Genomic DNA, 13,849 nt, shown 5'->3' with positions numbered 1-13,849 from the left:
ATTGCCAATCCAACACCCCTCTCAGCAGCTCAAGATGGTGTGCATCTAAGCCCAGCGTGATATTCCACAGGATGTGACTCTGACTCGGAGACAAAGGTTTAAAACTTTTCTCCAGCTTTATTTCTTTTAAAATCCTTCTTTTTACCCTCCCTCATAATGTTGAACACTGCAATCCTCTATAAAAAATAAAATAAAAAAAAAGGATCAAAGAGCACAAAACCATAAACATAAATAAGGTATCATAAACTATAAGCTTGGACGTCTGGCTTGCTCATGTTATGTAGGTTGATGGCCCTTTGCTGACCCTAACAAATCCTCATCATGCCACTATTCCACAAAGAGGTTTATAGTTTATAGAGAGAGAGAGACAGAAAGAGCAATCTGTGAAAAATAAATTTCATCTGCAGATAATGGGTCTTATTCACTTATTCAACTGTACGTATGCACATAGCTACACTAGAAATTGTTTTTTAACATTATAAATGCCTTTACCGTCGCTTTCGGCCAGATTAATATTCCAAATAAATGCGGTTCTTTTGTTTTAAAAAAAAAATGCATCTTAATATTTTCAGAAATAAAATCATGTGCATATGCACCTGAAGCGGGTGGAAAATGTTTTCTGTGCACATAATTCAACTTGAGCACAATTAGTAAATAAGACCCAGTTTCTTTGCAATCTGTAGAAATGAGGCACTAATAATAAATGTGGCAAACATTTATTGATTTTTAAATCAGTATTTTATCGGATTCAAATCTTTATGACACAAATCGATTGCTTCAATGTTTAAAACAATGTACAATTACACAGAATAGATAGAAAGAAACAACAACCCTCTGAAGACTAGGAGAAAGACCATCCTCACATCCCCATAACTCAAGTCAGAACATCTTCATTAGCAGAACAATTTACCATGAAATCTGACTTGGGCTCAAGCATTAGGAATTACTTGGACAGATTCTTGAGTTTGTAAACCTTTCTGAAGAATCCTTAATCTGAACATGTGAAAAATACAACCAAAGCCAGAGGAATCCTTCATTCATTTCAATTTCTGATGTTAACTCATCCTCTTTGTTCCAAGAGCTCTAATCATGCATCATGCTGTAAGTACAAGTAGCTGCGTGATCAAACACTGATTTTTAATGTCATGTTGTATCCATGCAACTTTACTTCCAGGTAAGCAAAGGGAATAATCAATCTCCAACAATCTCTACAAGAACTAATGAACAATGTCAGAATCTATCTAGTGATTTGGTTCATGCCTGTGGTTTCTGTAAATGAACAAATTAAAAATAAAAACAATTCATACACCAATTCCAACACTTATAACACACTTTTGAAATTAAAGGAATAGTTTACCCAAAAATTAAATTAGCTTAAAATTTACACACCCTTTGGCCAGTTTAAACAGTTTAAAAGTTAAAAATATCAAATGGTCGGGGATGACAGCCTTGTGGGTAGTGCACCTGCATATAACGGTATTGCATTTTGGGCAATCCGAGTTCGAATCCCGGCTCGAGGACCTTTCCTGATCCCAGCCCCCTCTCTCTCCCACTTCGCTTCCTGTCTACTCTACACTGTCCCATCATAATAAAGGCAAAATGCCAAAAATAATAAATCCTGTCATTAATTACCCACCCTCATGTCCGTCCATACCCATAGGAGCTTAGTTGATCTTCGGAATGCAAATTAACATACTTTTTATGAAATCCAAGATCTTTCTGACCCTGCATAGACAGCAACACAACTACGAAATTCAAGGCCCAGAAAGGAAGTAAGGACATTGTTAAAATAGCCCATGTGACATCAGTGGTTCAACCATAATGTTATGAAGCTACAAGAATACTTTGTGTGCAAAGAAAACAAAAATAATGACTTTATTTAACAATTCCTCTGCTAGAAAACAAAGTGTAACATGCGTGTTCTACGTCAGAAAATCGGCTCCTGCTTCAGCAGCACCACACGCATGCATTGTGGTACTCTCGTGAACGTGTATCGATGACTGACACGGAAGAGAAGAAATTGTTCAATAAATTCATTATTTTTGTTTTCTTTGCACACAAAAAAAAAATCTTGTAGCTTCATAACATTACGGTTGAACCACTGATGTCACGTGGACTATTTTAATGATGTCCTTACTACCTTTCTGGGACTTGAATGTGTCAGTTGCGTTGCTGTCTATGGAGGGTCAGAAATCTCTTGGATTTCATCAAAAATATCTTAATTTGTATTTCGAAGACGAACAAAGGTCTTACGGGTTTGGAACAACAAGGGTGAGTAATTAATGACAGAATTTTAATTTCTGGGTGAACTAACCCTTTAATTAATGGACTGGAGTTGTGCGGATTACTAATGATGCTTTTATCAGCTGTTTGGCACCCATTCACTGCAGAGGATCCATTGCTGAGCAAGTGAGGGCTCTATACTCATTCTTCCCACTGGTCACTCTTTTGCAACTAACTTACTCAGTTGGTCGCACGAGCACATAATTTGGTCAAATTGTTTTTTTTTTTTTTTGCTACAACATGGGATTAATCAATGCATGCTGATGAACTTTTATCATAGCTTATAGTTATGGGGAAAGTGTTTAAACTTCAACCCGTTCTTTTTCATCAGTAGTATTATTTGTGATTTGAATTTTGTGAACGGGAGTTCCTCTTTTGCCATGATATAAGCCGGGCTTAGGATGCTTTCGCTTTTGAATTTGCGATCTTGTCACGTTTTACAAGAAAATATAATTGTAAGCAAAACAGACATCTAGATACCTTTCACTTTTTAAGACTAAAACAAAAGATTTCTTAATTAAAAAGCACAACAACAATAAAACAGTTGGCTTCTATGACAAACTAGCTACATAACGTTTATTAACAAAAATTTATAAGATGAGACATGGCTTACACCACATGCAGCATTACATACAGACTAATGAATTACAGAACGTTTAGCAAACACTGAGGAATCAAAAAAATATATATTTTTAAAAAGCCTCCATAGCGTGATGTAAGGTTAACAACAATGATCAACTTTAAAAAAAAAAAAAAAAACTAAAATAAAAGTAAAACTAAACTGGCTGTGGTGACAGTGCTTGCATGTTTTTTCCACAAGAATATCAACATGTTCACCTTCTCTGGTTTAAGAAGCGGTCTTTTACTTTACTTTAGCTTGAAGACCAAATCGTCCGTCCGCCATCGTTTCCTCAATATTCGCATCATTTTTGCAGCGTGCTGCATATACCGTCACACTCGTGCTGATGTGGCGAGTATAAACTAGGCTCTACACCTGACAAACTTGGGGCGAACTATTCCTTAAAATAAAAATGCTTATTTAAATGACACACATTTAATAGTAGCCAAATGATTGACAAAATGTGATTTTACGTCACAAAGCAATAAATGTTCTCTAATTAGAACTAATGTAGAATGCATGTGCTTAACATGAGAGTAGGGAATGCCACTCGTGAACACTGATAAAAAGCTGTTGTAAAATGATTACCTGGAACAAAGCTCCCCTGAACAACTTCTTTGTAAGCCCACCATCCCTCGTGGATTTTGGGTGGATTCGGCTGAGCTGTGAGGAAAGAAGAGGAAAATTGGAGTGATTTAGCATTAATTATAGAACAAACATTTTTACTGAATGACCATTCACTGTTTTCTCTGTCATTCTCCATTCAAAAATCATTTCTGGCAAACAGCCCTGCAAGAGAAGCACAAAGCAAACAAAACCTCCACTTTTGTTCCGCAAACATTAGAATGGAGATGCATTTTGTGTGAACCCGACAAGAGATCCGACTGAACCAGGGCTGTAGTTTATAATTGAAGTGACCAAGTAAAGATCCCGCTGCTAAAGGAGGTCACGGCCTGAAATTACAAAGCAAGATTTTAGGATATTGCATTTTTTACACCTAAACTTTCTCGTCCTTCCTGCCACTGGAAAACATGACTTTGAGGCCAGAGGTGGCAAGGCTGCCTTTTAATGGAACTGGAAGAGGGTTAATCCTTCCATCAAGGACAAGAACTAATGCAGGAGAGTGGTTAAATTTCACAAAAAGAGGAGGTGGATAGAGAGGTGAAAATGCTTCCTCCTCTTAGAGGCTCTACTGGAAACATCAAACACAGCAGTGAAGCTAAAGATTTCACGGAGTACTATTTTATCTTAACATAATGCTGTTGAAACCCCAAAACTGAAGTTGACCACAATGCTAAAGCTGCTTGATTAATGATCCCTATGAATGAGGACAACTTCTGGATGTTGACAGACTTGTCATACTGTACTAATAATTCTGAACAGTGATTTTGAATTGCTTTGGGGCTAGTTCTCAAATTTGTCTTCCAAAACATAATATTTGGTATTGGATTTACAGTGACTCCTTCTGGAGTGGATCCAGCATGGGGAAACAAAACAAAACACATAAAACTGTAACTTTTGCCTCTTTGTTGCCATCTCTGTTTGAAAACCTGGAATTGCAGTTTCTTGCAGAATTTTTTTTCCGTGCGCGGGGTTGTGATCCGGTCTTCCGGCACGGCTCCAGCCCGGATGAATCTAATGTTTTGAGGTGAATGTGTAGCTGTCAGTCACACCGGTGTGGATATTTACTGTACTTCGCAATCACAGATTCTAGCTTATGTCTTGGAATATATGACCCAAATAAGAATTTTCACCTTATATTGTCATCTGAACAAGTAAGTAACAAGTCTGCCATGTTTGTTCTGCCCAACAGAGGAAAAAAGCATTACTACCAATGGTGATTTAATCTAAAGATCAGTTATCTCATATCACATCTAACTGTGCAAAGTATTATCATTGTTATACTTTCTCAAATTATTAATGTTAACAACATTAGCATTGTGTGACTATGAGTATAGTGTGTATTAGCGTGTAGATTTAAATTTCTGTACAATTAAATATGAGGGAAAACAAAGCTCCCAACCCTGCAGCTCAAAGCTGCCGTCATTAGCGGGATAGAGACAGGATAGGAAAACATAACGCCAATTGATCATTTCTGCAAGCATAAGACTCAAGCACTCCAGAATTCATGCAACAAAAGTTTTCCATAGAACATCCAAGTGTAGTGTTTTTATGGCTATTGTGATTAAAATGAGAGTTCTGATGGCTTTTATGTAAGTGTGTATACGGATGTAAGCTTACAGGGACCAAAGGAACTGTTGTGATTGAATGTAATTCGTTGCACTCAGATCTTATGTGTGTTCCAGTTGATTGTGCAAGGCTGCATGAAAATGAGACATCACATATTTCATTATGACAGCAGTTTGAACAAAGCAGCTAAGTTCTATTCCATTTCCCACACAGCTTGGCGATGCGCCAATAACATATTTACTGGCTTCAGCAGAAAGAAATGCTTCAGATCTATAAAGTGAAAACAAAGTTGGAGGTCATAGACATCTAAAGCTGTTAATTTCACAAGGTTCTTTCCGAAAAACTTCAAGTAACTGGCTCAGTCAGGATGTGCATGGCAACATCTGCATCACTTTGCTTCCTGTCAAAACTAATCAAAGGAAGTGAAAATAATTACTAAATAGACAATGGCCCTACGTTCGATGCAAGACGATACATAATCGGCAGATTAAGTCTGAACTGCCTCCAAGGGATGGTATCAACTCCGATCCAACAGGGTTTACACTTTACGCTTTAATAATGGCATTCAAATGATTGGCTTAATAATATCATTGAAATGATTGAATGCTGCTGGCATTGCCTTTTCAGCATTTTACAAATGGTGCCGCTTCCCAGCAGCTGACTTGCTCATGCATTATTCAAAGTTGGGTAATCAAATGAATAGATGAGGGCGGTTGCAGCACAGAGGTAACAAACCTATTGAATGTCTGCAGAGTTAGTGTCAATAGATCAAAAAGTAATTAACACTAATTTTCTGATCCCTGTTCCCAATGGAGGGACCCCCCTGCTTGGTAAAGGATTTTCAAAGAGGCACTTCACAACAGCTAAACATAAAACACACAGAGGCAAATTTGTCACTACTAGAGATTAGAGATGTGCGTGAGTAATTAGGTAGGCCAGTCATTCTGTACTAACTACTGTTGTTCACGAACACAGATGGGTTTTTCTTTACACATTATTTTGATAGTCCACTTTAGACATTCTAACTATAAGTAAATTTGTAGCTACATGTCAACTACATGTCAACTCATTCTCATTAATTTGCAACTACATGTCTATACTAACTCTCAGAGTAGACTGTTAGGTTAGGTTTAGGGTTAGTAGAATAAGTTGACATACTTGCAAAGTTTTTCATAGTCAGTATGTTGTAGACGCATCAAAATAAAGTGTTAGAAGATATCAAACAATACTCTAATGACATGTAGTTGCAAAGTTACTTACTGTTAGTAGAATGTCTAAAGTGGAATATCAAAATAAAGTGTTACCCATTTGCCTGCAGTAGGCATCAATGAAATGTGCATTCACAATGAATCTCTTTCCTAGATCTCAAAGTCCACATTAATCTGGATAAATATTTAAAGAAAAAATACATCTTTTCAATGCGAAAGTACATCAATTTGCAAACGAAGATATTTGTAAATGACACGTTTAGTAATGCGACAATAATATATATCTATAGTTGTAGCAGCATTGTTGTGCCTGCCATTCACTTTAATAATGTTGCTAAAATATAGGTTACTTTATAAAATCTTCATATTACACTCTGCAAAGATTGTATTGATCACACAATAGATGCTTTTAAGACCATACACTGAATGTTCATTTTGAGTGCCACCTGAATGAACAAGTGAATAGTGGAGTATTTTGTTAATAAGATGATCATGTCAGAAGAATAGAGTGAGAATTTTATTCTGTCTGGTCTCATGGTATCATTTCAGTGAGCAATTATGACGTGTTAAGCTTGCACAGCAAGGTGATTTAAGTGTTTCAGAAATGTCAGTGTGGACGGACAACCTTAGGAAAACGAAAATGCCATTTTCAAATATATACAGATTAACAGTGCAAGCGGAGCAATATTTTAATTATTGGTATATTTGGTTTCTGCAGAAGTCCTGTGATACGACCAGAGGAGGTTACTAGTGCTGAGTATAATAAGTTTTGAGCAAATGACCATTCATTTTTTTGTGTGTTAGAGTACAGACCAACAAAGTTGCTCAAAATGCCAATCCATAGAGATTGGATGAGAAGCAACATTATTCAATAGTCTTTTAGCACCTATTTAGTGTTGGAGAAGTTATGTTTATGTTAAGATACGAGTGATGCTCATTATTATTAGCATCTATCTGGCATGAGGGACTCTTTAATGTGTATATTAGAGACTAGTGTTGCTTTCGTCAACGAAAATTGTGACTAAATATCGTCGTCAACGAACCTTTATCACGTGACGAAAAGGAGACGAGACGCAACGTAAATGCTGGTCATGTGACAATGACGATAATTAAATATATAATGCAATATTGTAACAATAATATAATAAGATAACCTTGTTTGAAATGGGTTTAGCTAAAAGAAAATGTTGGTTTCGTCTATACTTCTAGTGCAGTGGTGGGCCGTCAGGGGAAGCAGTGCCTTCTCTGCTGGCCCTATAAAAAACTATTTCCAAGGTACGAACATGAAAGTAAACGAAAAGCAAATGACAGCTGCAGTCATCGGCGCCTACACCAGATCTTGTTGCCGATCTACTAAAATTGTCTTTTTCAAGGCGCTCTTTTGCAGACAAAAGAGAATAACTGAGAAAGGAAGACCTACACCCAAAGTAAATTCGCTAACAAAGGCTTTATGCGTCATTTCAACGATTGCAACTATGAGTGCTATCAGTGGCTAACAGCTAGCACCGAGCACAAGTTATTTTGTTGGTTGTGTTTACTTTTAAATCCGAGTAAAGTGGCATGGAACAACAGACCCATGGACTTTATTTACAAGTGACAGGTGAGTGCTTTATTATTTGACGAGTATTGTGTCATGCACATTGTTATGGAGGTGTAGGTGGTGTGTTGATAATACTGTGGTGTGGTGTGTGGATGTCCAGAGTTTTTACATTTTGCTGCTTTGGGCGCGTCGTCATTTTAGAGTGACGTGAATGTAGTGACCCGTGTATTGGCGGATTACTTTTATTGACCATGTAGGGAAATTTACTCTGCATTTAACCCACCCCAATCTAGCCTACTATTAAAATAGTTTATCAGCCGTCATTGTTTGTTGAGAGCCTGTGTGCAGCATAATATGTGCATTATATGCATATAGCTGCATTAGCTGTAACAGAGATGTGTAAGATGTTTACAGTTGAAGTTGAGCTTTATTGTCATTCCGTTACATGCGGGGACATACAGTGTAACGAAATGTTGTGCCTCGCAGGACCACGGTGCTACATAAATACAGACATACAACAATGAAGTAAAAAAAAAAAAACACTATAAACCTATACATAACTAACCTTACTTACTGAAGGCCCTGACTAAACCCCCACGGTATGCCACTGCTACTAGGTACTTGACTGGGATAAATAGAATTACTAAAAAGAGAATAAAACGCCATTTTCGTTGACTAAAACTAGACGAAAATAGTCATGGATAATTCTGACTAAAATGCTCAGACTTTTAGTTGACGAACTTGACTAGACTAAAAAGTGTATGAACCTGACAAACTAATAAAAACTAAAATGACAGCTTCACACAAAGACTAGACTAAAACTAAAATTAAAACAGGCCGCCAAAAACAACACTATTAGAGACCACAGAATCTATAACATTCACACAGCTGCAGAGAGAACTGGACCTGTGGGAGCACATGCAATTGTGCCCCTGATACACATGAAAATAAGGCACTACCATTTGAGCGTAAGGTTTGCATTTTTCCTGCCACATTGAATTTCCCTTACAGCACATTTACAAACACGACAAGCTGACAAATATCCAAGTCTTAAAATACAGTTTAATAAGGGCACCATAAGGATGCCCCTGAGTTTAATTTACAGTTCACCCTGCTGTCTAATGTTTCTCGACTAAATGATGCTTTACACAGAGTATAAAATGAACAAATGTACTGTTGTTAAGATGATTGTACGCAACTGTTCTGTTGATCTTTACTCCTTAGTATGTTTTTTTTTTTTTGTATTTCAAGTATTGAAGCTATGCTGTGTAATATTTCACAACTCCATCTTCAAAACTGTACTTTTGCTTTACCTCAAATCACTATGGTAAGCCTATAATAATGACTTAATATCCATTAATAAAGAAAAGTCAGGCTACTACTAAAACTGGCTTGGCCTCTCAGAAACACATTTACTTTGCATAGCATCCAATTTGCTGTGCATTGAAAAAAGGTTCACAAAACACAGTGGTTTTTTTTTTTTAAGGTCACCTTCTTTTGGTAACTTGCAAGGTTTCTGACACTTTTTCACATTGTGAATTGATTCATTAAGCTCCTGATTCAACTCATAAAAATGCTGGGTTATTTTTTTTTACCCAAATGTTCAGCCAGTTCGGTCATCTTTAAAATGTTTACCCTGGTGCTGGATAGTTTTTCTGTAACTCATCTGCTTGGCCATTTTTATTGTCAGTAGAAATGATAACCCCACCTCTCACATACCTACCGAGTGCTGGGTCAATGCTAGCCAATGTTGGGTAATCGTTGCCAAACTGATTAAAACTGGATACATTTGTCAATGGTCAATCTGTGTTCTGACTGACGGGAAACTTCCTGAATTAAATTATGATTGAAAAATTATTGTAGTCTCGCATTTAATCTCTATTTTACGTCGTAGCTAACATGTGCTTGGAATGTTAGCCTTCACCAAACGCAGCATTCATTGGATCTACACTCAAAGCCAGTGATATCCAATCCTGCTCCTGGAGTGCCACTGTCCAGCAGAGTTTAGCGCCAACACACAAAACACATCGAGAAAGAGCTTCGTGATCGACTGTGCAAAGAGATTTGACAAGAAATCTGAGGCATATTTTTACAGACTGCCGAAAGACACACAAAAGAGAAGCAAATAGATCCACAGAAACAAATTAACTCCAGGCAGCAACACACAGATTTGCAGTGATCCTTTTATGTTAATATATTGATTTTTGTAATAAAATCATACCCTATATATTGCAGGGCTCACAAAATGTCTAAATCCCTGGTAGCCCTTCGGGCAGGTACTCCTCAGAATTTGGTAGCCCGAAAATTTATTTAACTAGCCCAAATAAAATAAAGACCATAAATGTCAAAAACATTTTCAATACACAAATATCAATGAATATCAAGGAAAGAGTTTTATTTTACTATTTACAAGGTATCTGCAGAATTCTTAATCTATTTAAGGCAATTTGAAAAATTATTTCTTAGTTTTAAATACGTTAAATGGTATAAGGCCTTAAAAACTCTTCAATTTAGTTATCAAAAGGACCCGTGGGAGCAATGTTGCCTCTAATGTTTTTCTTGCTGAGCAAAACTTCTCTATTGGGCGGACATTTCGGCACCTGAGCAAAAGCATTCTTTATACAAGACCTGTACAGAACGCATACAAAAAAGTGTGTAATTTTTTACTTTAATATGCTATTTATATTTGATTTGACCCTTAATGTAACTAAATGTACATTTTAGGTTACCTGAGAAAACATTTTTACTGTACAATACACTGCAGTTCAAAAGTTTGGATCAATAAAAAATACTGAATATTATTTCACAAAATAATATTGTGAAAAATTATTGCAATTTAAAATAATAATAATAATAATAAACGTTTTCTATTTTAATATACTTTAAAATTTTATTAATTCCTGTGAAGCAAAGCCGTATTTTCAGAGTCATATGATCCTTTAGAAGTCATTCTAATATGCTGATTTTTAATCAATGTTGGAAACAGTTGTACTGCTTTATTTTATTTTATTTTTTATACTGTATTTTTTGGGACCTGTGATATTTTTTAAAAAAAAGGTAAAAAAGAATATTTTTGTGTTACAATATAAACTATGTATAATATAAAGTTTGGGGTCAGATTTTTTTTTTTTCTTTTTTAAAGATACTTTAAAAAAAAGTTTAAAGAATGTTAAATAAACTTTATTCAGCAAGGATGTATTAAATGGATAAAATTGATAGTAAAGACATATTATTAGAAAATATTTCTATTTTGAATAAATGCTGTTCTTTTAAACTTTTTATTAATCAAAGAATCAAAGAAAAAAGTAACAGGTTCCAAAAAAATATTAAGCAGCACAACAGTTTCAACACTGATAATAAATCAGCATATTAGAATGATTTCTGAAGGATCATGGGACACTGAAGACTGGAGTAATGATGCTGAAAATTCAGCTTTCATCACAGGAATAAATGCTATTTTAAAGTATAGGTATTAAAATAGGAAACCAATATTAGAAATTGCAATAATATTTCACTATATAACAGTTTTTTCTGTATTTTTTAAATGAATACAGCCTTCATGAGCAAGAGACTCAAAGTCAAAGACTCAAAAACAAGATCAATTATTTATCAGGTTTATAATATAGCCCTAGCATAATATATTAACAAAAACAATTTAAACTGATAGAATATAATAGAATACAAACTGAAGCAAAACTTAAGATGAGATCTGTAAGTTAAATATATATATATATATATATAAAAAAAAAAAAAAAAAAAAAAAAAAAAAACGTGAACAAATGAATTCTTCTATAGCCGTCTAAAGTACAGTTTGTACAATACACTTGTGTGTGACTGTACATGTTTCAGAGTTTTGTTACTGTTCTTTGCCCATCCTCCGCTATTTCCAGCACTCAGTCAAGCCACTCTTCTTTAATACATGAGGACGTTTTATTTCACATGTCATTGCGTTTGCGTTGGGTCTCGTGTTGAGCGCACCGCAACCATTGAAGTATTCAGTTTCAACAGCGACTCAATTGGTGCATATCGTTCTCTTTCTATGAAACCTGTAAACTGCATTCACCGGCTCTAACTCTGTCGTAACATCAGCTCTATAGCGGTTTGTCCGAGCATTGCTATTCTTTCCTTTTTACTGGCGGCATTCAATCAAATGGCTTCCCAACTAATTTTTGTGCGCGTGAGGCACATTATTTCTTCTGCGTGTCTGCGGTGGAAGAAGAGGGCGGTCGCGCACGCGCTCAGCTTAGAGGGAACACTGCGTGGGAGCCCTGTATTTAAGGTAGCCCGTCGGGCAGGACAGTGATACATTTTGGTAGCCCGACTGGAAAACACAATAGCCCCGGGACTGAATAGCGATTTTGTGAGCCCTGTATTGTATTGTTATAGATTGTATTGTCAGCAATTAAATGTTTACATCTTATTTTCTGCATAACTGGATGTTTTTAAATAACCACTGTCAAAAACTATAAGTTTTTGGGATGGACAATATGACGATATTTATAACGTTCATAATGTTAATAACGTTGCTATAAGTGATCACCCGGATTTAGACCAACCTTTTTACAAAATGCTTTCACAGGCAAATCTGCTTTATTTCCCCGGCATCAAAATCAGACACATACAAATGTCAGGAAACATGATTACTGGCTGCATAACAATATCCATTGACCACTAGATCTTTGGTAAGTTGTAAGGAACACTACTTAGAATCCAACAAACCTTTAGTTTAAACTGATTATTGTTTGTTTTACTCGTGTTTTTGCAGCTTCCCTATTAAATCCATTCATGCAGCAGGCTCTCTTGCCACTCAGTCTCGCTGAAGGGGCGTGTTCCGGCGGGAAAGTGAAATCAATGCATACCCTCTATACTAGAATCTTCCAGGCAGGTGTTTTGAGGCAAGTTGGAGCTAAAGTCTGCACAGTAGCACTCCAGAATCGAGTTTGGACACCTCTGCTTAAAGCGAATGACATGCCAGAGCCACCATGGAAGTTTCACCTCCTGTCAAACAAATGCCAAAGCCAAGCCTGGAAAGCAAGCCTGCCACCTTTAGCCAAAAAAGTATAATGGCTAATGCTAACACTGCAGCATTGGCAGTACACAGGGAAGGAGACCAGCGGTCATTGTATGATAGGCTGAGGTGCCTCGCATGACCCAAGTTAGCAGTTATGTTTTTTTCCAAAGGCAAGTACTACAGACCCTAGCAACTCCCAGTAAGACAACCTCTGGCACCAGGGCTGAAACATGACGCATCATCACTATTATATGCAACAAAGTTTCCTGTGAGCTCCACTGACTACACCCGAGCGCTATTGATCATTGTGTGCTAGCAACACAGCTAAGGTCGCGCTATGCATTTGACAGGTTGAAACTGAATCTTCAATGTCTGACAGATGAGATGGCAAGAGGTGAAGCTGATTTTGATGTAACTTTTCAACCATGAATATATAAGATTGTCATTTAATGAACTGGAACAGCTTACTGATGCCAGCTTTCTTCCCACAGATTCTCATTGGCTGCTGTTACTGTCGCATCCTAAAACATTTACTTGTGTAAAACCAAAGTGTATAAAACCCAACAAGCTGGGTCAAAATAACCCAGAAATGGTTGTTTTTAACTCTGCATTTTTTTAGGGTGCATGTTCAAATCCAATTTTTTTTTTGTCCTACAAATGTTTTTTTTTTTTTTCCCACCTGTAAGAGAACAAATTGATTAGAATAAGGATAACTTAGCAGAATCAGATTTATTTTTATAGAGTCACACCATCTAACACTTTGTTTGTACGATTGGTTTAAAAAAGGCAATTTATATATAGTACCCAACTCGAAGTGTTTTTCCTCAATGGAAATAGAGAACAAAAGAGAATTGGTACTCTACTACTGCATACATTTATATCCCTGATCCTTCTAAAGAGCATTTCAAAAGTGATAAAGTACCTACACATGGCACTTCCAGAAGTCTCAGAGAAACTAGGTGATGCTGTAAATAAACACTTCATCAGAAACTAATTGT

At 36.4% G+C, this 13,849-nt stretch overlaps 1 protein-coding gene across 1 annotated transcript in view; it reads right to left on the bottom strand.

The window, feature by feature from the left end:
• The window catches only part of ca10a (carbonic anhydrase Xa), a 177,237-nt gene that overhangs the window by 152,414 nt on the left and 10,974 nt on the right, over positions 1 to 13,849 (bottom strand). Inside the window, exon 3 of the mRNA XM_079397851.1 lies at positions 3,491 to 3,565. Coding sequence (XP_079253977.1) covers positions 3,491 to 3,565 — 75 coding nt within the window. The remainder of the gene's footprint in view (positions 1 to 3,490; positions 3,566 to 13,849) is intronic.

Source organism: Barbus barbus (genome assembly GCF_936440315.1).
Source record: "Barbus barbus genome assembly, chromosome: 38".
Classification (NCBI taxonomy): domain Eukaryota; kingdom Metazoa; phylum Chordata; class Actinopteri; order Cypriniformes; family Cyprinidae; genus Barbus; species Barbus barbus.
This window is presented reverse-complemented; position numbering and strand designations above follow the sequence as displayed.